The following is a 27,638-nucleotide window of genomic DNA, read 5'->3' as shown; positions in this document are numbered from 1 at the left end:
TCTGTGTACACGGCTTAGCCAGACTATATAGCATTGTGTGTACTGCCACTCTGTGTACACCACTCAGCCAGACTATATAGCATTGTGTTTACTTCCACTCTGTGTCTGCTGGGCCTGGGAACAGTAGTACACCGCTCACCCGCCACTGTATAGCATTGTGCTCTGTGTCGCTGCTGGGAATAGTGAAACTGTATAGCATTTCTGTACTGCCACTGTACTGCTGCCAGTCAGCGTGTACTGTAAGGATAAGTGAAATGAGGAAGAAATCCGGTGAAAGAGGAAGGGGCAAGGGAAGAGGTGTTTCCCCTGACGGTTCACGTACAGGCCACAGGGGAGCACCCAAGAAAACCCACTCAATACCGCCCATGTTGTCCAGGACAACAACCCTCACAAATCCAAAAGAACAGGACCAGATAATTACTTGGATGACCTCTCAAGCGTCCAGCAGTGGGTTAAGCAGCACCAGCACATCACGCACGAGGTCCGAGTCCTCAGCCAGTTACAAGGAGCCAGTGGGCACAAAGCTGACACAACCGGCAGCGACACCACGCACACAACTGCCAGATAACCAGTCCTATGAATTACCTCAGGACACAATGGGGTATTCGCAGGAGCTATTCCCAGCCCAACAAACTTCCACCTATGAAAGGTCAATGGAGGAACAGCCAGAAATGTTGTGCCCGGATTCACAACCATTAACTGTGGGAAATGCACCGCGCACTGAAATACAAGGCGAGTCCGAGGAGGACTCGGAAACCCAAATCCCAGAGCAAGTTGGGCAGGAGGGGTTGCAATTGCAGGAGGTCGGCCGACAAGATCTGGAAGACGACGTTGGAGTGAGCTGCGCAGAGGTTGTTCTGGGGAGCTCTACTCCACGGCGGCGGCCCCCCACAATGACATATGACGAGTTTGAGGAGATGGAAGAGGAGGGTATGGACAATGTGGACAGAGACCCAGATTTTATTTGTGAACGAGAACATCGCCGTCGTAGCAGCAGCACAGATGAGTCTGTTGAAGAACCCACTGCTGCACGAGTTCGCCTTGTGCCACAAGGTAGGCGGCGCGCAATTTCAGGCACCACAAGCGTGGAAGTTAGAGTGAGAGGCAAAAGAGGAGGAAACAGAAATCGCCAGCAAGGAGGCAGGTGCTCCAAAGTCTGGGCTTTCTTTGAAGACTGCACTGAGGATGTTACCATGGCGATTTGCAAGGTGTGCAAGACTCGCCTGAGCAGGGGGAAAAGTATTAACAACCTCTCCACCACCAGCATGAGCCGCCACATGCTATCCAAACATCCCACTCTGTGGGCAAACGCGGCAGGACAGGGTACCAGCAACACTGCCTCCCTTGGGTTCACCAGACTCACCACCAGACCCGCCTCAGCAGCAGCAGTAGCCCAGCCATTGCGTGGTTCACAACATTCACAAACATCAGACGACGCTGACACTGTCACTTTCCGGAGTAGTGTTCTTGAGGTCTCCCAGTGTTCATCCAAACACAACAACCAACAGCCCTTCCGTGTGCAGCGCTACGGTTCAGTTGTCTGTGTCGGAGATGTTTGAGCGCAAGAGGAAATTGCCAGCAAATGACCCCCGGGCCGTGGCAGTAACAGCCAGCATAGCCAAGCTTCTGGCCTGCGAAATGCTGCCATATCGAGTGGTGGAGACAAACAGCTTCAAGGGCATGATGTCAGTGGCCATCCCACGTTACGTGGTTCCCAGCCGCTACCACTTTGCGCGCTCTGCAGTGCCTGAGTTGCATGAGCACGTGGTCAGCAAAATAACCCGAAGCTTGAAGAATGCCGTTGCCTGCAAGGTTCACCTCACCACTGACACTTGGACGAGTGCGTTCGGCCAGGGTCGATACATCTCCCTTACCGCGCACTGGGTGAACCTTGTGGAGCCTGGCAGCGATTCCTCACCTGCTACGGCGCGGGTGTTGCCCACGCCGCAAACAGCTGCACCGCCGTCCCTCCCACTGGATAACAACAGCAGCACCTACCTCTCTGACTCCTTCTCCTCCAACGCATCTCAAAGCTGTACCTCATCCGGAAACGCTAACCCAGCAGCAGTAGGATCGTGGAAGCAGTGCAGCACAGCTGTTGGCATGCGTCAGCAAGCGTTGCTGAAGCTGATCTGCCTTGGGGATAAGCAGCACACAGGGGAGGAAATTTGGAAGGGAATAAAGGAACAGACGGATTTGTGGCTGGCACCGCTGGACTTGAAACCGGGCATGGTTGTGTGTGATAATGGGAGTAATCTCATTCGCGCTTTAAGGTTGGCTAAGCTGACACACATCCCTTGCCTGGCGCACGTGATGAACCTAGTAGTTCAGCGGTTCCTGAGGACATACCCAGGCGTGGCCGATCTTCTGTTGAAGGTGCGTCGAGTGGCCAAACATTGTAGAAATTCCAGTACTGCTTCGGGGGCACTCGCCAAGATGCAGGAGCGCTTCAATCTCCCCCACCATCGCTTGCTGTGTGATGTCCCTACGCGCTGGAATTCTACGCTGCACATGCTAGCACGCTTTTGCGAGCAGAAGAGTGCAGTGGTCCAGTACATGACGGCGCAGTACCGAGGCGCATCCGGACAGCTGCCAAGCTTCTGTGGATCCGATTGGGCCAACATGTTGGACCTCTGCCAAGTCCTCCAAAATTTTGAGCAATCCACGTTGCTTGTGAGCAGTGACAACTCTTCAGTCAGCATTACCATACCACTGCTGTGTTTACTGAAGAGGTCAATGTTGAAAATCAAGGAAACAGCTGTCATGATGCAACTGGGGGAATCTGAAGGAGAAAACGATCAGCGTGATGGTACCAACATCAGGCCATCCGCCTCAGGGAACGCTGGCCCCAGCAGCTATGACGAAGAAGAGGAGGAGGAACAGCTGGAGTTGGAGCAGGAATTTCATGCCACCACTGACGAGGGCCAGAGCGGTGCACGTTGGACTTCCACAATTCAACGCGAATGGTCAGCAGAAGCAGACCAGGAGGAAAGTGACGACTATGATGCATCACAACAACTATCACAACGCTCACAAGAGGATGATGAGGATTCTGGTAGGACTCTGGCACACATGGCTCAATTCATGCTAGACTGCATTGAACGTGACCCACGCATTGTGCGCATTCTGGACAACACCAATTACTGGGTTTATACCCTTCTGGATCCACGGTACAAACACAATGTTCCAAAACTGCTTGAAGAAAGAGTCAGACAGGTCAAAATGGAAGAATACCAGCAGGCCCTTGTGGAGACTTTAGAGAGGAGATTGACATCCTCCCCCTCCTCTAGCCAGTTGTACGCAGACAGACTGACTTCCGCAAACCCAGGACGACCAGGAGGGCAGCAAACAACGCAAGCCGCAGCTAGTACCCAAAAGGGAACGGTATCGGCAGTGTCCTTGGAGTGGGAAAATTTTCTGACACCCATGCAGCAGCAGCCCACTGAACAGCAAGCGTGCAGATCCACCTCCAACACCGATCGCCTGGAGAAGATGGTCAAGGACTACATGTCAGATGACGTAGCTGTGTCGAACAATCCATCTGCACCCTTCAAATATTGGGTATCGAAGCTAGACACCTGGCACGAACTGGCAATGTACGCAATAGAGGTGCTGGCTTGCCCGGCAGCCAGCGTTATGTCGGAACGCTGTTTCAGTGCTGCCGGAGGCATCGTCACAGATCGGCGTATCCGCCTCTCTACAGAAAATGCAGACCGTCTGACTCAAATTAAAATGAATCAATCCTGGATTGGAAATGACTACGCAACACTCCAGGACCCCAACCAAGTAACATGACCAATGAACATCTGGGATGGTGTAGCGTTTCCGGTCCCTGTTTATTGAACCTCTCATCTGTATTACATTTATGACTGCATGGCGGCAAAAAGCATTGCTGCTATATCCGCACGCTTTTTGTCCTCATGCAAGGCCTGGGTTGTTGTGTCTCAAAAACCGTGGCCTTCTCCTCCTGCGCCTGCTCCTGTTCCATCACGTCTGCTGCTGCTGGGTTAGCGTTGCCGCGTGGTCCCTGTTTATTGAACCACTTATCTTTATTACATTTATGACTGCATGGCGGTACAAAGCATGCTATCCGCATGCTTCTTGCCCTCATGCAAGGCCTGGGTTGTTGTGTCTCACAAAGCGTGGCCTTCTCCTCCTGCGCCTCCTCCTGTTCCATCACGTGTGCTGCTGCTGCTGCTGCTGCTGGGTTAGCGTTGCTGGTCCCTGTTTATGGAACCTCTTATCTTTATTACATTTATGACTGCATGGCGGTACAAAGCATGCTATCCGCACGCTTCTTGCCCTCATGCAAGGCCGGGGTTGTTGTGTCTCACGAAGCGTGGCCTTCTCCTCCTGCGCCTCCTCCTGTTCCATCACGTCTGCTGCTGCTGGGTTAGCGTTGCCGCGTGGTCCCTGTTTATTGAACCACTTATCTTTATTACATTTATGACTGCATGGCGGTACAAAGCATGCTATCCGCACGCTTCTTGCCCTCATGCAAGGCCTGGGTTGTTGTGTCTCACAAAGCGTGGCCTTCTCCTCCTGCGCCTCCTCCTGTTCCATCACGTCTGCTGCTGCTGGGTTAGCGTTGCCGCGTGGTCCCTGTTTATTGAACCACTTATCTTTATTACATTTATGACTGCATGGCAGTAAAAAGCATGCTATCCGCACGCTTTTTGTCCTCATGCAAGGCCTGGGTTGTTGTGTCTCACAAAGCGTGGCCTTCTCCTCCTGCGCCTCCTCCTGTTCCATCACGTGTGCTGCTGCTGCTGCTGCTGGGTTAGCGTTGCTGGTCCCTGTTTATGGAACCTCTTATCTTTATTACATTTATGACTGCATGGCGGTACAAAGCATGCTATCCGCACGCTTCTTGCCCTCATGCAAGGCCGGGGTTGTTGTGTCTCACAAAGCGTGGCCTTCTCCTCCTGCGCCTCCTCCTGTTCCATCACGTCTGCTGCTGCTGGGTTAGCGTTGCCGCGTGGTCCCTGTTTATTGAACCACTTATCTTTATTACATTTATGACTGCATGGCGGTACAAAGCATGCTATCCGCATGCTTCTTGCCCTCATGCAAGGCCTGGGTTGTTGTGTCTCACAAAGCGTGGCCTTCTCCTCCTGCGCCTCCTCCTGTTCCATCACGTCTGCTGCTGCTGGGTTAGCGTTGCCGCGTGGTCCCTGTTTATTGAACCACTTATCTTTATTACATTTATGACTGCATGGCGGTAAAAAGCATGCTATCCGCACGCTTTTTGTCCTCATGCAAGGCCTGGGTTGTTGTGTCTCACAAAGTGTGGCCTTCTCCTCCTGCGCCTCCTCCTGTTCCATCACGTGTGCTGCTGCTGCTGCTGGGTTAGCGTTGCTGGTCCCTGTTTATGGAACCTCTTATCTTTATTACATTTATGACTGCATGGCGGTACAAAGCATGCTATCCGCACGCTTCTTGCCCTCATGCAAGGCCGGGGTTGTTGTGTCTCACAAAGCGTGGCCTTCTCCTCCTGCGCCTCCTTCTGTTCCATCACGTGTGCTGCTGCTGGGTTAGCGTTACCGGTCCCTTTTCCTGGAACCTCTTATATGTATTACATTTATGACTGCATGCCGACAAAAAAACATGTTACCTGTGCAAAGAAAACAGACATTTCCCGCATTTAAAAGACAGTTTTCCCTTTGAAACTTTAAAATCGATTTTCTCAAAAACTATAAGCTCTTTTTGCTAATTTTTTTTCCTCTTGTACCCACTCCCAAGGTGCACATACCCTGTAAATTTGGGGTATGTAGCATGTAAGGAGGCTTTACAAACCACAAAAGTTTGGGTCCCCATTGACTTCCATTATGTTCGGAGTTCGGGTCGAACACCCGAACATCGCGGCCATGTTCGGCCTGTTCGGCCCGAACCCGAACATCTAGATGTTCGCCCAACACTAGGTCCAAGCAAAATAAAAAAATGAGTTTCACTTACCTGGGGCTTCTACCAGCCCCATGCAGCCATCCTGTGCCCTCGTAGTCACTCACTGCTGCTCCAGTCCCCCTATGCCAGCTAGTTCTGCTTCTACCAGCCCCATGCAGCCATCCTGTGCCCTCGTAGTCACTCACTGCTGCTCCAGTCCCCCGCTGGCAGCTTGCCGACCTCGGAGGTTGGCGGGCCGCATTGCGTACATTTTTACGCATTCCCGCTAGTGCAGGAACATTAACACATACATTTTTTACGCATTACAGGTTCAATGCGTAAAAATGTACGCATTGAACCAGTAATACGTAAAAATGTATGTGTTAATGTTCCTGCACTAGCGGGAATGCGTAAAAATTTACGCAATGCGGCCCGCCAACCTCTGAGGTCGGCAAGCTGCCAGTGGGGGACTGGAGCAGCAGTGAGTGACTACGAGGGCACAGGATGGCTGCATGGGGCTGGTAGAAGCCCCAGGTAAGTGAAACTCATTTTTTTATTTTGCTTGGACCTTCCCTTTAACCTCCTTGGCGGTAACCCCGAACGTAGTTCGGGGTAAGCCGCCGGAGGGTGCCGCTCAGGCCCTGCTGGGCCGATTTGTTTAATTTTTTTTTTTGCTGGACGCAGCTAGCACTTTGCTAGCTGCGCCAGCACACTGATCGCCGCCGCCCCGCTCACGATCGCCGCTATCAGTCACGCCGCAGGCCCCCCCCCAAACCCCGTGCGCTGCCTGGCCAATCAGTGCCAGGCAGCGCCGAGGGGTGGCCCGGGACTCCCAATGACGTCCTGACGTCGGTGACGTCATCCCGCCCCGTCGCCATGGCGACGGGGGAAGCCCTCCAGGAAATCCCGGAGATCGGAGATCGACGAAGGCGATCGAAGAGGGCGGGGGGATGCCGCTGAGTAGCGGCTATCATGTAGCGAGTCCTGGGCTCGCTACATGATATAGGAAAAAAATAAATTAAAAAAAACTGCTGCGCTCCCTCCTGGCAGATTTTTTTATACCGCCAGGAGGGTTAAGAGGTGTTCACATACAGTGGGATGCGAAAGTTTGTGCAACCTTGTTAATCGTCATGATTTTCCTATATAAATCGTTGGTTGTTACCATAAAAAATGTCAGTTAAATAGATCATATAGGAGAAACACACAGTGATATTTGAGAAGCAAAATTAAGTTTATTGAATTCACAGAAAGTGTGCAATAATTGTTTAAACAAAATTAGGCAGGTGCATACATTTGGGCAGAAAGAAATGAAATCAATATTTAGTAGATCCTACTTTTGCAGAAATTACAGCCTCTAAACTCTTCCTGTAGGTTCCAGTGAGAGTCTGGATTCTGGTTGAAGGTATTTTGGACCATTCCGCTTTACAAAACATCTCTAGTTCATTCAGGTTTGATGGCTTCTGAGCATGGACAGCTCTCTTTTTAACTCACACTACAGATTTTCAATTATATTCCGGTCTGGGGACAGAGATGGCCATTCCAGAACATTGTACTTGTTCCTCTGCAGGAATGCCTTAGTAGATTTTGAGCAGTGTTTAGGGTCGCTGTCTTGTTGAAAGATCCAGCCCCGATGCAGCTTCAGCTTTGTCACTGATTCCTGGACATTGGTCTCCAGAATCTACTGATACTGAGTGGAATGATGCGTCCCTCTTTGACAAGATTCCCAGTCCCTGAACTGGCCTCACAGCCCCGCAGCATGATGGAACCACCACCATATTTTACTGTAGGTAACAGGTGTTTTTCTTAAAATGCTGTGTTGTTTTTCCTCCATGCACAATGCCCCATGCATCACACACTTTCTGTAAATCCAATAAACTTTGTTTCACTTCTCAAATATCACTGTGTGTGTCTCCTATATGATATATTTAACTGACATTTTTTATCGTAACAACCAACGATTTATACAGGAAAATCATGACGATTAACAAGGTTGCCCAAACTTTCGCATCCCACTGTATTCTGGTCATGCATCATGCCTAGTGATGTGAAGTCCTGAACAGGTCCTGAAGTCAGTGAACAGGTCCTGAAATAAACAGGTCCTGAAATGAAACTCATATGATATGTCTGAACAGTCTTAAGCCTTGTACATATTCCAGATGGTTCTCAGATGAGGTGGTCAGTCTGGGCCGCCTACTGAGAATCTAGCCGGTGTACAGCTGACCCTAATCGCCCACAGTGCACCGGCAAGCAATCTGTCTAGCGGACCATCATGGTTAAGCATAGGCTGAGGGTATTCTATTCACCCTTGCTACTCTGCTATGCATTGTGCTATAGCCTATAGGCTAGCCACACGTGTTTACTGCCTTGAGATTAACTGTTGCCCAAGGGATCAAGTCCTGATCTCTGCCCTGCAAAGGCTATCATTCATAAAAGCATGTTTGGAAAAAAAATCTGGGTGGGAAAATACCGCATTCGGTATTTTAGACCTTTGTGTGCTAATTCATAAACATTTTCACAGCTGTCTTTGAAGTTCGGTAAATTACCACAGCCCATTGAGCGGTACAGCAGAAGTGTGGCATTATCTCTCTTTTGTTATAAGCTGTAATTATTGTTCCCTGCACAGACTCGCACAGACTTCGGTTCCCTGCACAGACTCAAACAGACTGACTCTCACAGGCTTCGGCTCCCTGCACAGACTCACAGAGACTTCCGCTCCCTGCACAGCCTACTTTGTTCTTATCCGCATGCTTATTGCTTCCTCCAAGCAAGCGGTATTCTCTGTCCCAATACCACCTGCTCTAATCTTTATGAATTGACATTTACTGACATGTGTTGAGATAATCACCGCACAAGGCGGTAATTTGCCTCACTGCTCGGTAATTTGAGCGTTTCATGCGGTAACAGCTTTTATGAATTTACATTTTGCTAAGTGCTCGGTAAAGTCAGCTGTTTTCAGCATTACCGCATGCGATAATGCTTTATAAATGATAGCCAAAAGCTCAAATCTCAGATAGTTCTTCAGATCTGCATTTGATTTGGGTAGGTGGGAATTTGGGGCTGTTGTGTCGGTTAGGCATAGGTTGCTGGGTATGTTAGGGTTAGGCATAGGTTGCTGGGTCTGTTAGGGTTAGGTTTAGGTTGCTGAGTCTTCGGGTTAGGTATAGGTTGCTGAGTCTGTTAGGGTTAGGCACAGGTTAGGAGGTTCCTTAGGGTTAGGCATCAGTTTGGGCATTGGTTAAGGTTAGGCATTGGTTGGAGGGGTTGGTTTGGGTCAGGCATCAGTTGAGGGGGGGGGGAGGTGATGGTTAGGGTTAGGAATCGATAGTGGGAGGGTTCAAGTGAGAACGTGGTCAGGTTAGGTGATAGTAAAATTTTCACCGTCATTTTACTAAGAGTAGAATATCTGTCATTTTACCGATATTCTACTAGCGGCTATACAGTGCAAAAATTATCACTGCAAGCTTTTTGCATGTACGCTCTCACCAGCATTTAACACTGAGTACATAAATTCATGACTCTGATCCTGGGCATTTCAGCCTTCTGCCTTGTACCCATGTTTTTGTATTGGGAAGTGTATGGGTAAAAATAAGGTAACTGCGATGGCACACTAATCTCTTTCAGATAAAGGGGCATATTCACCAAATTCACAGCAATGCACTATTTGTGCACAGCAATTTTACCACAATTGCGTGAATATACCGAAATTGAGACTATTAGCGATTCTGTATTGTTCCACACAGCAGAGCAGAATGACATTTTTTTTATTTATTTTTTAACGTACAACAGATATCTTTCCTTCTCTGCTGAGTGAACGCAAACCCATCACCCACATTTAATTAACTTGTTCAAAAAAATTCCTTGCTGACCAGTCACACTCAGATGCTAATTGAGCACCAAAAGTTCTTTTCACCCAGAGGAAGCTAGCTCCTAGCAGGAGACCAGCCGAAGCGGCACCGCTGGGGAACAGGTTTAAATGCCTACGGTTTTTAATTTCGGTCTGTTAAATAAAAACCGTGTATAGCACAGCTATGAAATTAGTATAGTCTTATTCATTAAAATCTGCTCAATGTGCTGATATAAAATTCATAACAATAACTTGTCCTGTTATTGGTGTACGACCCTCCTTTCGATCCCACTCAGCCTAACGCACTCATGCGAGATGTCATATTAATCGGTATTTTATGACAATTATGAATCTGCTATCTACCCAAATATGACATGTATAGTTTATGAGTTACAGTATTTTACAATTTAAGCTCAAAATTGTCCTAGGAGGAGGTGGACTGTCATTGATGGGTAATTGAGAAGGGGCAGGCGTTGCCACACCCCCAAACCAGCTTCATCAAAAGCACATTGCCAGCAGGCGGACTTCAGTCCTCCATTTTAACATCATCTGGATTACAGCTTGACCTGCTGCTAACCAGAGGACCCCCCCCAGCAGCCATCTTGGAACTGTAACATCTGCTTGGATTACAAAATATACCTAAAGGCCTATGATTCTGAAACCAAGGACTTTGCATTTCTTGTCCCAGAAGGAAATATCCCCACACAGACTGCATTTCGGCGAAGTAAACCTTTTCACAATTATTCCCTTTTATTTTAACCTTTGTGTGTATATGTTAATTAGTGTATGTAAATGTGTGTAATGCATTTTTGTTATTAAACGTTTAAAAATTGTTTAGCGGTTATGACCTGTTGCTGAACATACACAATCGTACTTACTCCTCCGAAAACGTTACCTTGTGTTCTAGAGTATCTTGTATTTATAACTCGTATGCTTGAATCGGGAACAGATAAACAGGTCTGGCGCTGATCCCTGCATACAGCTAATCGTTAACTTACAGTGTTCGCAGTGTGCTAATATATTTACAGGGGTGGCAAGCTTTTGAATTGCACATGTGTAGTGAATCCTTTGGAGTCAGGACGCTCCTCTTGGCTAGTCGGTTCATAGACTGCGAATCCACATATGAGCATCTATGCGCAAAGCGACAGCGAGACTGGGTTTCTGACTCTGAGTGATTGACCCAATCAAGGACCGGCCCGTGTGGTCTGACAGTCATGTCCTGTCACGTTACCCAGAGTCTAAACTTTTATCTTTGTTCTCAAACAAACTTCGAGGTCAGGGTAACCTATTAACATAGGTTTACAGTACTATAAAGCACCCTGGCCTTTTTCTGTCAGCACGCCAAGTAATAGCTTTCTACTACTTCAGTGAACACTGATTTTTACACTAATATTGGCACAATGTAAAAATAACATAAAAACAGCACCTCTTATTGTGAAATGTTTTTAACTTATGGGATTTATTTATGCTGTTAGCTGTCAAGCACAAGCTCTGCTCATTCCCAGCTCACTCTGGGTGGTGCTTACTTGCCAGAGTAACTGACCTATCAGTGGACAGGAATTCTCACACACCACTCGTATGAATACCAAAGTACCTGAAACAAATTCGTGAAGGTATTCTTGAAAGGTGTGTGCGTGCGTGTGATTCTCTGGTTTTTCTTTATTTTCAAAAAAGTGTTTAACTTACCTGGGGCTTCTGCCAGCCCCCTGCAGTCTCCCTGTGCCCACGCCGTCACTGTACGATCCTCCAGTCCCCCGCCTCAGCTAACTTTCGGGACCTCCAACTTGCAAGTCGATGGCCACTGCGCCTGCACAGCCCTGGACCCGCACGGCCTTATTCGCGCCATGCACAGGCAAAAATATGATAAAACCCCTACTGCGCCTGCGCAGGATGCTCTCAGCAAGGGAACGAGGATGTGCACAGCTAGGGTTGCGCAGGCGTAGTGGCCATCGACTTGCGTTACCGAAAGTTAGCCACGGTGGGGGACCGGAGGATAGTTTAGAGATGGCGCAGGCACAGGGAGGCTGCAGGGGGCTGGCAGATGCTGGCCACGGTCGACGTCCGAGGAGTGGATCATTGAGCATGTGAGATATGCGTGCAAATTTATGCGATCTTGTACATGCATTTCTTTTTATTTATTTATTATTTAATACAAGTTGTCCGGCAGCCTTGCTGGCCTACATGCAATAAAGGCGGGTGGAAAAAAGGGCGCTGATTGTTTTTATTAATATTTCTGAAATGTTCTAGCCTACATTTTTAAGTGTATCCAGGATAATTAATCTAGAAAGTGAAACAAGTGCTCTATAGTGTAATACCCTCTTTAAAGTCGACCTGAACTCTTGCACAGGACAAAAGGAAAACATAACAGAAATGCACCCTGTATATATTTAGAGAGTTTAGCCTGTGTAATTCACCCTCATTTGTGTCTAATCACTACTTGTAATTTGATCTCCCCCTGTGTCACATGACTGCCTGTGGCAGATACGCCCATTTAAAAGTACAGGCTGTAAACAATATGTCTGCTTCCATGAGTCAGGAAGTAGAAACAGTGCAGATTTATTTTAAGATTTGTATCAGCTGTAACAAAGACATTTTTTAGTTTTTTTTGTTTAAAGGTTATTATGCTGTTGTGTATATTTTAGAGCAGAGAGGAGTTCTTAGTTCAGGTCCACTTTAATATGACTCAACTTGTGCCAATCAATATATGTACAGAAAATTAAAAGATTCAAGCATGTATCTCAGTCACAAGTTGCTGCTCCGAACTCTGAACCGAACCATATCGGCAGAAGTGGGCTCTATCTGCTGTAGGAGAAAGGTGAAGCTCTCTGTGAGCTAGCTCCAATTGGCATAAAGGTCTAGAGGCTAGCCATCTGACCTATTGAAATATGCCGGTGGCTTGTATAGCCAGAAAGTGATCTATCTCTTGGTCAAATCTGCCCATCCTCACTAGATCTATGGGCATCTTTACTGCAGCTACACTGAGTAAGGTTCTGAATATTGTGGGAGAATATGCAACAACAACATTTACCTTGCCAGCTGTTAAGCTTCACAGGGAATACTGTTAACCTTACCACAGAGGTGAGAACTTCCTAGAGCACAGGGTATGAATGACCACGGGTCTTCACCCTAAGGCCCACTGGGGCCAAAAGGACTTCGCTGCCTAGTGCCCACCAGGTTGTGCTCCAGGTAGCCCTAACAGTGGTTCAGAGAACAGCAACACTGCAATGTGGAGAAGTAAGGTACCAGACCAGCAGGCAATACCGTGGTCGAGATGGTTCTGGGGTCAGGGCTGGCAGAGTTCAATCAAAACGGTAAGACTATCCGAGGGTCGAGGCAGGCAGAGTTCAGGCGTAACGATATAACAGGCACAGGTCAGGGCAGGCAGAGATCAAGCGGAGTCAGGAACAAGCCGAGGTCAACAACAGAAATCAATCAGGATATAAGCGGGCAGAGACACAGGCTATTCCCAGCAAGCTGCACGAACTGACAGCAATGATGCTCAGGACTGGCAGGTTTAAATAGGCCGCTTGGCGCCAAAGGCAGGACGCCACGCATGCGTACAAGCGGATGCATGGATGCATTGCGCATGTGTACTATTGTCCGCATGACGACGGCCACGCGCGTCCGCACCTGTGCAAACTATACAGCGTGGTGATGTCACGCCGAAGGGCGTAACCCCATGCGAAACACACAGTAAATGCCGGCCCTTCCTGCGCGCGCGCGAGAGTATGAACTGATCCCTGGGACAAACCAGCAGGAGGTTGGTGAGTATGACACCAGCTCTAGAGATGTTCTAACTGGAATACTAAAATTTCTAATTCTGCTTAGTCAGGCTAATCTAGTGGTGTATGGTTAAAAGTTCTAATTAAAAAAAAACAACACCAAAACTAAAGTACCAGGTTAAAAGAAAATTGGCAGAAGTTAAAGTTGTCCCCTAAATGTCATCTATGAAACACTACAAACCACACATAGAGTCATAGGATGCAGGAAAACACTCATATGCTCTGTGCTGATTAGGAGTTAACAATAGGCAATTATCTTCTCCTGGTGGTGGTTGTGGGTCTCCCAATGGATCACCCTCTGAAACAATAGCTTTCCTCCTCAGAGGCTCTGATCTAGTGTATCTTTGAGAAATAAAAGTAATTATGTTTGAAAACATTTAAGCTTGTTTTTGTCTCACAATGCCACTGAGAATTGAGCATCGGGGAGTTATAAAGATATTTATTGTTCGGTGAGGTAGGCGGTAAAAATCATAAGGCTCAAGTACACGTTCAAGGTAAATTGCAGTGTTTTCATAACCAACATAAAATGAAGGGTATAGAAAAACAATTTTGTTCCAAAAATCGTGCAAAACACAACTTCTGTATTTATGCCAGGGTTAGAGGTAAGAGGCCTGATCATGTTTTAAACAATTTTATGCAAACTTTCTAGGCAGGCACGGGAAGTTTGGGAAAGCCATAGTTGTCGAACTCCAGTCTTCAAGGGCCATATCCATGCCAGTGTTGAGACAGAGAAATGAAGAAATGTGTTCTACTTGAAGAACCACGGCTTTCCTGTTCAGTCGCATCAATTAATTTGAGCTGTGCCAAAAATGTGTGAGGACCTCAGCCCTTGAGGACTGGAGTCCATCATCCATGCGTAAGCTAACAAAGCTTCCACAGACAGAAGTGTTAATAGTTTATTTTACCAGTGAACAATTCAAAGTGATTGAATAGAAGAGAAATCTACATCGAATCAGTATTTGCTGTGACTACCCTTTGCCTTTAGACGGTGGCATAACTACAAATTATACTACAAACTACAGCAGAACGTTGATGGGGCCCCATATGTTCCCTTGCCTACCCTTGGAGCTCTTCACAGACTTTGGGCCCATCTCACAATGGTCATAAAACAAGAGTGGCCATCAGGATCTTCACACCCATAAACAGTGTAGCCAAAACAAAAACACCTGATCTGAAGTATAGTCCCCTCGTAGTGGAGGAAGGGAAAGTTAAGAAGTTGAGACCTCGAAACAGCTTTGGGCTGCAACCTCTTAGTTATGTCCCTGCCTTCAAAACATCAGTTGTTCCAGGTAGATATGCACACAGTTGTTGAAAGAAAAGGAAGGTTGTACCAAACACCTTGGAGAACTAACCACAGATCTTCTGTGTATGTAGGTTGCCTCAATATCCTTCTGTCTCTTCATGTAATCCCAGACATTCTTGATGATGTTGAGATTGGGGCCATACCATCACTTCCAGGACTTTTTGTTAACACTTAAGATAGTCCATAATTATAATGGGCCTGATTCATCAAGCTGCGCTGCTGAAGCGCAGCTTAATGTGTAGTAGAGCCCGCTAGCCCACGCTTTACATAGCAGCGCTCACTGCTTTGTAGGAGTGTGCCTTCCCTTAGTTTACGTGCATTGCTTCCTTAGCATTGTAAAGCATGGATTAGTGGGCTCTACTGCACATTAAAGAGGAACTCCAGCCTAAACAAACATACTGTTATTAAGTTACATTCGTTATGTTAATTAAAGTAGATGGGTAATATAATCTCTTACCCACCCTGTTTTAAATGAACAGGCAAATGTTTGATTTCAGCAAATGTTTGATTTCATGATGGCAGCCATCTTTTTGGTTGAAAGGAGGTGACAGGGAGCATGATACACAGTTCCAACTGTCCTGTGTGCTGATCACCCCTCCCAGTTGCTAGGCAACATGAATAACAACATAAGAAATCGCATCATGCTTTGCACAGCATCAGGGAAAAACCGCCCGGGCAGATTTCTTTGGGGCAGAGCTTAGATAAAAATGCAGCTAAAAATGATGCTTGGGTAAGAAAAACAAAGTTCTGATGCTGTGAAACTGTTAAAGGGGAACTGAAGAGAGAGCTATATGGAGGCTGTCATGTTTATTTCCTTTTAATCAATACCAGTTGCCTGGCAGCCCTGCTGGTCTATTTCTCAGCAGTAGTATCTGCAGTATCTGAATAAAACCAGAAACAAGCATGCAGCTAGTCTTGTCAGATCTGACTTTAAAGTCTGAACCACTGAAACACCTGATCTGCTGAATGCTTGTTCAGGGGCTATGGGTAATAGTATTAGAGGCAGAGGATCAGCAGGGCTGCCAGGCAACTGGTATTGCTTAAAAGGAAATAAACATGACAGCCTCCATATACCTCTCTCTTCAGTTCCCCTTTAAAGAAACACCAAGCCTTTTCAGTTCTGCTGAGTAGATTTTTAGTCCGGAGGTTCACTTTAAGCTGCGCTACTTTAGCATTGTGCTGCTTGATGAATCAGGCCCAATGACAGTATGTTTGGGATTATTGTCCTGCCAATGAATACATTTAGGACCATTCAGACCCTTCCCTGATGGTACTGCATGGATAAGTATCTACTAAGCTTTCTCAGCATTGAGGACACCATTTAGGCCCCATTCACACTTGCGGTTCGAGTCCGGGGGCCGCAAGTGTCCGGGGATCCGGGTCCGGGGGCCGCAAAGAGACCGTACGGGTCTCTGCGGTGGCCACAAGTTGCGGATCCGGAATGTATCAGTTCCGGCTACAATAAAGTAGCCGGAACTAGATACATTGCAGTGCCAGAAAGGCACCGCAAGCATGGGGGATACCGGCGTGTAGTCCTGGCCCCCCAAGTGGCATTGGACCGGTGCTGGAAGCATCCGGTCCTATTGCCAGTGTGATGAGAAACATCAGTTTCTCATTGCACAGCATGGGCCGCATGTTTGGGTCAGGATCCGGCCCGGGTCCGCAGCCACACCGGGACGGACTGAAAAATAGCGCATGTTGGAAAAAAAGCCGGATCGTCCCGGAGCTGCGTTCCCGGATCGGATCCGGATGAGGACGGCGCACGAGTGTGAATGGATACATTGATTAACAATGTATCCATTCACCATCCGCTGTGTACGGAGCGTTCCGGGTCCGGGGAAGCCGGACCTGGAACGCTAATGTGAACTGGGCCTAATCCTGTCCAAATTCCCAACTCCATTTGCAGAAATGCTGCCCCAACCTTGCTAGGAACCTCTACCATGCTTCACTGATGCCTGCACACACTCATAATAGCAATGCTCTCCAATCCTTTGGCAAACTGCCTTCTGCTACAGCCAAATATTTAAAATGTTGACCTATGAGCCCAGAGCACCTGCTACCATTTTTAGAGTTTATTTTATCACGCCTAAACTGAGTTTAGGCGTGATAATGGGCTTTTCACCAGCGTGCTAACAGTTAGCACGACTTTGTGAATCAAGCCCATGGTCTTTTCCTGGCAAACGACTGACTTATATTACCGTTCTTTCACTGGACCTACATTAGGGCACTATAAGGGGAGGATTTAAGCTGCCGGTAATCTCTGAGACACTTTTAAACATTATCCACAAATGCAATAAATTGTATGTTATAGACTATTGCCTAAAATATTTAATACAGTAACATGTCTTTTGTATCCACAGAAAGACCTAATACTCTTCCTGCCTATATCAGTATTACAGGATGAACTTCAACAAGGTAAGGGTCTTTCATTTATAATTTTGTTATAAAAGGAAAATCAGTTGAGGCAAAAGCTAAAATGAACTATATAAGCAGGACTATTCATTCTAGGCTATGGATTTCCATTCCACACAGTCACTCCTCAGTATGCTTCAAGAAAAACACATAGAGAACCATTGGGAATGATCCTGAATGTGTGTGCCACCTCGTACGGCTCTGCAGCGAGCTGTTAAAGCTGCAGAGCACTGAATTTTAAAAAATGGGTCACTGGGGGGGGGGGGGGGGGGGAGCCTGTGGTCCTTAACCTTTTGGGGACCGCCTATATTAGATCCTATGCCGCACTTGTGGCTGTTCTAGCTTGATGTGGCGTATGATCAATGCCGCCCGTCATTTCCACTTCCAATGCGATCGTGCGCACCCGAGAGGGGAGATCAAATGACTGTTGACATCTCCCCTCAGTGATCAGAAGCCATCACGGATGGTTTCTGATCATATGATCACTGGCGAATCATAGTGATCACTGTGACAGCTGCGGCGGTAGGGGGGGAAGAAGAGGATCCACTCACCACCCTGACGTTCCCCTGGCTATCGGCGCTCCCCACCGCTCTGGCCGGCATCCCCGCTTGCTCTGACATCAGTACCGAGTCGCGACTTGATGACATCATGTCAGCCAGTCCGGAGGGGTCCACAGTGGCTCATCGCTGGAGCCTGGAAGATGAGTGAAGGCTGCTGGCTACAGGAGGGCATCTGGAGCAGGGGCACCATGCCCAGCTAGCACCAGCAGGGATCTGGCTGCCTGATCCCCCCCCTCTAATTCCCCTCCACTGCATGCAAATTCTCCTGGCCCTTAAGGGAGGGGAGGGGGGGTTAGGCGGCTGGTCCCCAAAGGGTTAAGTGGTTAAAAAATGAAACCAATGAATATCAATGGCGTCATTTCCATCGAATGCAAATGTTCGTATGCGGTGCGATGCAGAAAAAATATGGATTGCATGCTACAGATTTCTGCACCACACATCCGTTTCCCATGCAATGATTGTTCGACCCATAAAAAATTTGCATACAGCAAAAATGTATGCAAAATGTATATCCTACTGAAAATAGACCCTTAGAGAGGGAGTGCCCAATACCTGGATGTGGACAGATTTGTGTTCCACTACAGCACTGTGTGTGGGATTGTGTGTAAGACGACCTACCTTTGTGCATAATTTTTTTTCTCTTATACGAATATTACTCATTTGATTTATTCAGGGGTGTCAAACTCAAATACAAAATTGGCCAAAATTGAACTGGGACCAAGTCGCGGGCCAACCTCAATGTGTAGTGGCCACCTACCTCACTTATAAAGTTTCCTGGTAACTAATGCCCCCCTCCCTCTCCTACACAGTTCCCTAATGTCTATTGCCCCCCTCCCCTATTTAGTTCCCTGGTATCTAATGCAAACCCCAGAGGGCTAACAATCGCCCCCGCAATGCAGTTGCAGGGAGAGAAGCCGGGGGGGGGCACGACTCTGGAGCTCGACTAGGGCCATTTTTAGGGGCAGGAGGGGGCACAGTGCAGGAAGGGGGAACAGCACGCACACACAGTGGCGGGGAGGAAGGCCCGACTCCCCCCCCCCCTCAGGCTCCCCCCTCCCCTACGGAAATGACAGCAGCAGCTGGGCAGGGAGACTCACCTTGCTTCCGTGTGATGGAGCTCTTCTCTGCAGCACCTCAGTCTACTTCCTGATCAGCTCAGGAAGTAAAGTGAGGCTTTGCAGAGAAGAGCTGTATCGCATGCTCACAGCTCACATGTGCAGCACCTCTAATAGGCTATCTGCACACTTCACATTCAAATCAGATGCAAATCATATGCATAACTACTAATAAACCATTACTTACCATGCAAACAGGAAACTCAGGAATACGGATTAGCCAACCTTGTAGTTATATACTATAGAAAAAAATAAGGGGGGGGGGGGGGCGTTTGCGCATCCCTAAAAACATGCTGCAATTGACTGGTTAATCTCTCAGGCATGCACCATCTCTATTAGGCTAAGAATGCATGCCCTGCATCCAAACAAATGCTACATTTATTATACTATGGAGGAACTTTAGCTTCCTCTATAGTTTGCATGCAAGGTATAATATACTGGACAGTTGCACCATGATGCAGGCAAACTGCCTAACCCAAGTTAAAACAACATATGTATAACCCTGAGAGCAGCTGGCAAAATGTGTAACAGCGAGGAGAGGGCCAGCGCATACCACAACAGGCTGCATCCAAAATGACCAATGGATGGCAATGGATTCGACTCCAGAAGCCTCTAGTGGAATAGAACTGTATGGTGGCAGGTGTTTGTCACATTACATAATGCAAAAAATGGTAGACCTGGTAATTACAGCGGCAAATGTAATATTAATCATAGGAGACGCTGTAGTCTGGATGTGTATTTGCGTCCAGTGTTGTTGTGACGAGTAGCGTGTGCATGCGCGTGCTCCTGCCGCTCGTTCCAGGTGGCACTTACAGGGGATCGATTGGTGAAGGGGATCATGTGTTCCCCGAGCCAACTGAAGCCCCTGTGACTGAATCAACATGCCTCGAACCATGAGTTCAAGTTTAATCAAAGTGTAAAAAAATAAAATAAAAAAGCACTTCCTGGTAACTAAGTAAGTAAAATTAAAGTAAAAAATAGAATATTTAATAAAAGCTTATTAACCCCCACCCTCCCCCGCAGCTACCAAAAATAAACATGTAAAAGAAAGTATCACCCTCAAAAAGCCTAATTTGTGGAAAAGAAACAAGATATAGATCATTTAGGTGTGGTAAAGTTATTGGCAAATTAATGCAAGGAGCAATACAGGGAAAACTTACTGCATCCTTAAAGCAGCAGGGTCAGCCATACTATGCCAGTAAAAAAAACACACATATATAAGTAGATAAATACTTGACCTACTTACATAACAGATATATTGTACTGTCCACGTTTTTATTTCAGTGAATTGTATATAGAAAATGAAGAGAATTCTGTTCTCTGGCAGTCTCTATCTCTTTTTCTCACAGACTGAAACTAATTCTGATGTAATTTCCTCCCTTACTTTTCTCCTTCAATCTGCAATGTCATCTTTGGCTTGCTTGTAAACACGTGTGAGCATAGGATCAGGTTTCAACTTAGCAGCTTCACACTAAACTGTGCTCAGCCAATCAGGAAGGTGGGACGGGAGATGACAAGCTTCCCTCTATGAATGTCTTGGGTGATAGTGAGAGAATAGAGCCTGGCTGAATGAGATAAGATAATTACAGCCGAGGCATTTCTGAATTGATTGAAGAGCATGCACTGCAGGGTGAGGTTCTTGGCAGCATTATAAACACAGTGCAGCATTTAAATGGAATTTTATTTTGTGGCTGACACTTTAAGGTGAAAACAACCAGCTGAAGTGAAATGTAACAGCAATTAAAATAGACAGTACCCAGGTGGCTTCATGGTGACCTAGAACCACTATGGCCTAGTGCACACCAGAGCGGTTCGGCTGCAGTTTGCGATCCGCTTGCGGGTGCGGATCTGCTAGGGTAATGTATTTCAATGGGCTGGTGCACACCAGAGCGGGAGGCGTTTTGCAGAAACGCATACTCCCGGGCTGCTGCAGATTTTGGATTGCGGATGCGTTTCTGCCTCAATGTTAAGTATGGGAAAAACGCAAACCGCTCTGAAAAACGGCACTTCAGACCGGTTTGACAGGCGTTTTTTGTTACAGTAGCTGTTCAGTAACAGCTTTACTGTAACAATACATGAAATCTACTATACCAAAACCGCTACACAAAACCGCAAAACGCTAGCTGAAACGCTGCAGAAAAAGAAGAAAAAGCGTTTCCAAATCTGCTAGCGTTTTGCGGATCTGCTAGCGGTTTTTGGTGTGCACCAGGCCTAAGAGAGTTTAGGGGACTAAAAAGGACTAAAAAGCCCTCTTACTACAAAAGCAATGCTAAATATAAATAACTTTTGTTTTAAGAAGGCAAAGTTATATTAAGCAGTAATTAAATGTCAGATAAGCCAAACCACAAGAGCATATTGGGAAATTGCAATGAATAGCCTGGCTCATAGGAGCTATAATTCCTCCTGAGGCCCATTATCTTACAGTTGTGATCTGAAGAGCTGTTCAATGCTCCCCCTGGACCATAGAAAGCTTCACTGCATTTGATTCAGTTTTTAATTTTTTCTTATTTGTTTAGCGGCAACATCTTCCATAGCGCTGCACATGGTACAAAACAAATAGTGGGGAATATAGGAACATAGATACATGAGATGTTCAAAACTCTGTACAATCAGGACATCCATCATACATAGCTGATCTGTCATCTGAGACCTCACCAATACTGGTACAGAATAAAAAAACACTAGGAGGAGGTGCCTGTTCTTGAGAGCTTACAATGTAGATCAAGGGTCCACAAACTTTTTTGGTCAAGGGCCGGTATAACATACTTCAAACTAATGGGGGGCCGGAGTATACATAATATGATGTAGAAAACATTACATTGAACCTATGTAGTGTAAACTATTACCTGTTTACATGTGCAGCCCTTTTGTCTCCTATTTAACCAAAGCAGATTTTATGCCTCAGCACAGCATGTGCAGATAGTAAAAAAAAAACCTCTTTTCACAAGACAGTGAAGCATACTTGGAGCAACCTGTCGTCCAATTGGACAGCAGTGTCACCTGATGCAGAATTGGATTGGAAGCCAGCGAATGACTTCTCGCTGGCTTCCCTGTGGATTGATGGTATCAGCACTGCTATTCTATCTGCGAGACCCAATATTTAAAGATGCAGTGGACCGCATTTATATGTAGTACATCTTAAAGGGGGGCCGGTGAAAAAGCCTCAGGGGGCCGCATTCAGCCCCCGGGCCTTAGTTTGGGGACCTCTGATGTAGATGGTAATAGGTTTGAGATCCTTGAGTTAGGCCGTGTTCACGTTATCGTGCAAGCACAATGTATGTGTAAACGGCACAGTAAGTGCATCCGTTTAGGATGTGAGCAGATGAGCTGGGGCGATTCACATGGGCCGCTACGTTTGCATCACCACCTGTCCACTCACCTGTCTGCCGGATTGCAAAATAACCATGTGAATCCTACCTAGCAACAGGGAGGATTCTCATTGGTCCACTTGGAAGCGATGATGATTTTCTCTGTAGCAGGAGGATTCCCATTGGTTCTTTTGCATACCAATAGGAAGCCCTATACTTCCTGGTCAGCTGGATGAGCAGGGATAGGATGAGCAGTAGTCTCGTCCATGCTGAATTTCTGCAAGATAGGTAGCATTTTTCATGCAGTGGGAAGCCTACCATAGCTTTGTATTGTGTCTGATTTGTGTTTGTTGTGGCTGCAGAAAAAATGCAGCAGGTCAACTTTGTGCATATATATTCCATTTGACAATGTAAACCTATCCTATTGATAACGTAGGATGCATTTAACAGCGTTTTTAGCTGTAGTTTGAATGAGTCCTTAGTGGACAAGGCAGTGAACCTCCAATGCTACCTATAGCAAATTATAGGTTTGTCTAAACAGGTTTGTTATGAGAGTACGAGGTTTCTGGGGTTGGAGCATGACAGACAGGTTGGGGGAGAGCATTCCAATGGAGAGGTGGTGCTCATGAGAAGTCCTGGATGCGGGAGTGAGAGGAGGTGACCAAGCTAGAGGACAAGAGGGTCACTTGGGATGAGCAAAGTTTCCGAGTGTGATTGTATCTTGAGATTAATGAGGAAATGTAATGCTGGGAATACACCTTGAGCTTTTTTTGGCAGATGCATAATTTCTAACATGTCCGATCTGATTTTGATAGTTTTTCTGATCAAAATCAATGCCTTAGGCTATAAGTTAATTTGTGTGCAGTGGCCTAACTACAATTCCTGGGGTCCACCAGCGAAATTTTGTTTTGTGGGGGGGGGGGGGGGGGGGGGAGGGACAATGTTCACAACCCTTCCTTTACCTCCCCTTGGTGTCCTTCACGGCCTTGGGGCCCATCTCACAAAGGTCATAAAACAAGTGAGGCCATCATAAACTTCACACCCATAACAAGTGTAGCCACAAAAACACCTGATCTAAACTAAAGTCCCCTGTATCAGAGATAGAGAAGGTTAGTAGCTGGGGCCTCCCACAGCCCTGGGCCCCTCCTGTGATCGCAGGTGCTACCCCTCTCTAGTTACACTCCTGTTTGTATGTCTCCTCCAGTTTCACCATAAGTAGATATTTGGTTGTAAAGTCCAACAATTCTGATATTAAAATAATTGTGGGTATGAAAGGCAACAACTGTGTGTTGTCTTTCGATGTTGTCCCAGGTATATGTGGCATGCTGCTTTTTATGGAGATTCCACATCCATAGTAGCTAGAGTACCTCTACAAGCTGCTTGGCCTAAATCTCACAAGGGGCGTTCCTGCAGGCCTTCCAAAGCTGCCATTGGGCAGCTTTCCCTCTTCCCAGCTGCACCCCCTGCCACTCCCATGGGGGGAGGGACAATGTTCACAACCCTTCCTTTACCTCCCCTTGGTGTCCTTCACGGCCTTGGGGCCCATCTCACAAAGGTCATAAAACAAGTGAGGCCATCATAAACTTCACACCCATAACAAGTGTAGCCACAAAAACACCTGATCTAAACTAAAGTCCCCTGTATCAGAGATAGAGAAGGTTAGTAGCTGGGGCCTCCCACAGCCCTGGGCCCCTCCTGTGATCGCAGGTGCTACCCCTCTCTAGTTACACTCCTGTTTGTATGTCTCCTCCAGTTTCACCATAAGTAGATATTTGGTTGTAAAGTCCAACAATTCTGATATTAAAATAATTGTGGGTATGAAAGGCAACAACTGTGTGTTGTCTTTCGATGTTGTCCCAGGTATATGTGGCATGCTGCTTTTTATGGAGATTCCACATCCATAGTAGCTAGAGTACCTCTACAAGCTGCTTGGCCTAAATCTCACAAGGGGCGTTCCTGCAGGCCTTCCAAAGCTGCCATTGGGCAGCTTTCCCTCTTCCCAGCTGCACCCCCTGCCACTCCCATGCTTCCCTGCAAGATTCTCTGTGAGAGCAGCTCTTCCAGCACTGGTCATGAAAGCAAAAGGGAAAGACTGAAGGTGAACCGAGTGGCGGAGAGCGGCGGAGATGGCAGCTACCTGATCCGCCCAGCACCCCAGATAAGGTAGCATTTATCTTTTTTAATTTAGTGACCTACCTCGGGGTCTCTATAATGCAGATTTTAATGTATCAGGTTGTGATAACGATCAATAGAAATACAGAGATGAGTTCTCTTTAACTGCATTGATTTAAAAGTACAAATCTATGTGGGGAACCTAGTGTAATGTTAACCTAGCCTTTCTTCCTGCTCATTTGAAGATGAATACTTACAAATTCCTTAAAGAACAACTATCAAAGAAACTGTTCTTCTGTAAACCCCACATACCTATAGAGCTTTTAGCCAGCAACAATAGAAAGCTTTTCAGAAGTCTCTCATCACAGCCTGTGTGAAAAAATGCCTGGTTTATCAGCTGTTTGTAACAATTTGTGTCGGCATTGTGCTAGAGGCTAGTGCTATACCATGTAGCTAGGTTCCACTTCTCTGTCACCATTCACAGAGGAATGATTTACTGTTTGTTTCTGCCCTGCCTGCTTTTCTCACAGATCACATGAGAACAGCTGAGGGATTTTTAGATACAGAGAAGGATCTGAAAAGAAGGACCTGTGTTTTTTTTTTTATTTGGATTCTTCCCCTCCATTTAAAGGGGAACTGAAGAGAGAGGTATATGGAGGCTGCCATGTTTATTTCCTTTTAAGCAATACCAGTTGCCTGGCAGCCCTGCTGATCCTCTTCCTCTAATACTATTAGCCATAGCCCCTGAACAAGCTCCTATTGGCATAAAGGGTCTGCCTGTTAGTGTGCGCGCAGCTCTCCATCTGCGTGCACTACTAGGCTCAGACAAACCAGACGCATGCTGCTGCGGAGAAACCGCCGGTCTGCACGCGGAATCCGCCGTCCCGCTGTCAGACCTCGCGGCGGTGTCTCCGCAATCCATTACAAGTAGAAGACAAATTATGTATAACACCAATAAGCAGGTTCATATTTACAATTCACAAACCCTACCATGAAATCCTAAGAAATCAAGCTGAGGACAGTTTAATATTTTCTGAAAAAAAAGGCTAAAAGCATACCTGATTCGACATTATGAATCAACGGTATACACATATGGTACAAGCTCTACTTAGAGATTATCTGAAGTCCCTTTCTGTTTTCCAGTACAGTAATATTAAAATACTTGAGTGGTTATCTATGCAAAAGTTGGTTGACAGATTGTCAAATTCAGTCTGTTTCCTGAGAAGTAAAGAGAAGCTAAAAGGCTAATGTCGGTCAGGGAATAAGGAGATGACAAGGTTTTACTTGAAGTACAGTTCATATAGTCATAATTTCAGTACCTTTTTCAGCCTAAAAGGCAGAGTGCAGATTCTAAACAGTTGTGACAGACTGATGCAATCTAAAACATAAAGTTATAAAACTTTAAATAGAACATTTTGTAGTATAGAAAAGATTCTTATGTTTTTATGTATCACCCATTAACTCATAAGTTTATTATCACTTCAGGTTCACTTTAAGAAATGTTTTTTATATTTCTGTTCAGTCTGACACATACAGGCGATGTGCTCCGGAAAACAGAAGCTGGGAAGATGAGTTCCTGCTCCTCGGATTCACTAATGAAAGAGATAAAGGTATCTTACTATTCATCTTCTTCCTCCTGATCTATGTGTTGACCCTTCTAGGGAATATAATAATAATCTCACTCACTAACATTGACTCATCTCTGAAAGCACCCATGTATTTCTTCTTAAACAACTTCTCTTTTCTTGAGATAGGCTACACCACAGTCACCGTACCCAGAATGCTCTCTGATCTATTATCTGGAAATATGGCAATCTCCTTTAACAGTTGCATCACACAGATGTACTTCTTTTTTCTCTTTGGCACTACAGAATTCTTTATTCTAGCTCTGATGGGATTTGACCGTTACCTCGCCATCTGCCACCCGCTTCACTACAACACCGTAATGAACCATCGGTTATGTTGCCAACTAGTATTTGGTTCCTGGGTAAGTGGTTGTATGGTTCCAACAGTACCCACCATAGTCCTCTCTTGGAAGCCATTTTGTGGGTCTAAAATAATCAACCATTTCTTCTGTGATGTTGGCCCACTGGTAAAGATATCTGCTCCAGATACCACCTTCTTAGACACTTTTGTCCTAATGGTTTCTGCCGTTGTAGTTCTTAGTTCCTTACTACTGGTGACCGTGTCCTACGCTTTCATAATATCCACCGTATTACGAATAGCCTCCTCTTCTGGCCGTTCCAAAGCCTTCTCTACATGTACGTCACATTTGTCTGTTGTGACCATCTTCTTTGGTACGGTGATCTTCATGTACGTTCGGCCATCCTCTGAAGAGAGTCATGAAATAGACAAAGCTGTCTCAGTGTTCTATTGTGTTGTGACCCCAGCTCTGAATCCCCTTATTTATAGCTTGAGAAACAAAGAGGTAAAAAAGGCCTTAAAAGTGCTTTATAAGAACAGACATTTCCTGGATTATTTGGGGGTCTTGTATTCCATCAAGGCGTAGCACAGCCTACTCAATAACAATAATCACTAGGTTGGAATTCATGGGGAGTTTGTATTCTAAAAGTCAGCCCAGAAGCTATATTCACAAAGGACTAACATAGTTGGTGAACTTCCATCCTACAATAAGATATGAAGGGAAAATCGAGAGCCTACAATAGTGTAGTATGTTCACAAAAAGTTTAAGGTGGAGTAATAACGTGCAGTTATACTCACAAGTGTAGGTTACCAATAGGCAATCACAGTATAGGCAGTAAGGGATTTTGGACCCATCTCCTTTAGGTATATTAAGATGTCACTCTCTGTGGACAGAAAAAATGGGGAAAATACCCCTCCACCGTAGTAAATGATGTAACAATGAAATAGGGGCGCCCCTTCAGAATAAAGCAATATTAAAATAAATAAAAAAAAGGGGAAGTAGTACTCACCTCCCCATAGAAAATTCAATGCAAAATTAGCAATAAAAATCTTTAATAGTGTATTCCAATAATGCAAAGTGGCGCGTTTCGTGGGACTCTGTCTACTTTATCAAGCAATAAAACTGGAGCAGCTTTTGATAGTTCAAAGCGAGCATGGTGCCTCCAGCGCTTTGAATCTACTATAGGGAGGTGAATCTACTATGGGGAGCAAATGGTGCCAAAGGATAGTCCTGAGGCTTCCCCCGTCCCCCACGAGCACACTATTACTGCGCTGGAACACTCTGAACCTATTCAACAAGGGCTTGTTGTATAGGTATGCAGGGCTGCGCTCCCGTGCGTGCCTGCGCAGTAGCAGGGAGTTGCACGTGCAGAACTTTTTCCTCCGTGAACAAGTG

The 27,638-nt window shown here is 46.2% G+C and overlaps 1 protein-coding gene across 1 annotated transcript in view; it reads left to right on the top strand.

The window, feature by feature from the left end:
- The window catches only part of LOC137536636 (olfactory receptor 6F1-like), a 55,650-nt gene extending 28,822 nt beyond the window's left edge, over positions 1–26,828 (top strand). The window contains exons 2-4 of the mRNA XM_068258886.1: positions 17,173–17,227; positions 25,842–25,929; positions 26,191–26,828. Of these exons, the coding sequence (XP_068114987.1) occupies positions 17,213–17,227; positions 25,842–25,929; positions 26,191–26,828 (741 nt within the window). The 5' untranslated portion in view covers positions 17,173–17,212. The remainder of the gene's footprint in view (positions 1–17,172; positions 17,228–25,841; positions 25,930–26,190) is intronic.
- Positions 26,829–27,638: the final 810 nt, after the last annotated feature.

This window comes from Hyperolius riggenbachi, chromosome 10, assembly GCF_040937935.1.
Source record: "Hyperolius riggenbachi isolate aHypRig1 chromosome 10, aHypRig1.pri, whole genome shotgun sequence".
Classification (NCBI taxonomy): domain Eukaryota; kingdom Metazoa; phylum Chordata; class Amphibia; order Anura; family Hyperoliidae; genus Hyperolius; species Hyperolius riggenbachi.
This window is presented reverse-complemented; position numbering and strand designations above follow the sequence as displayed.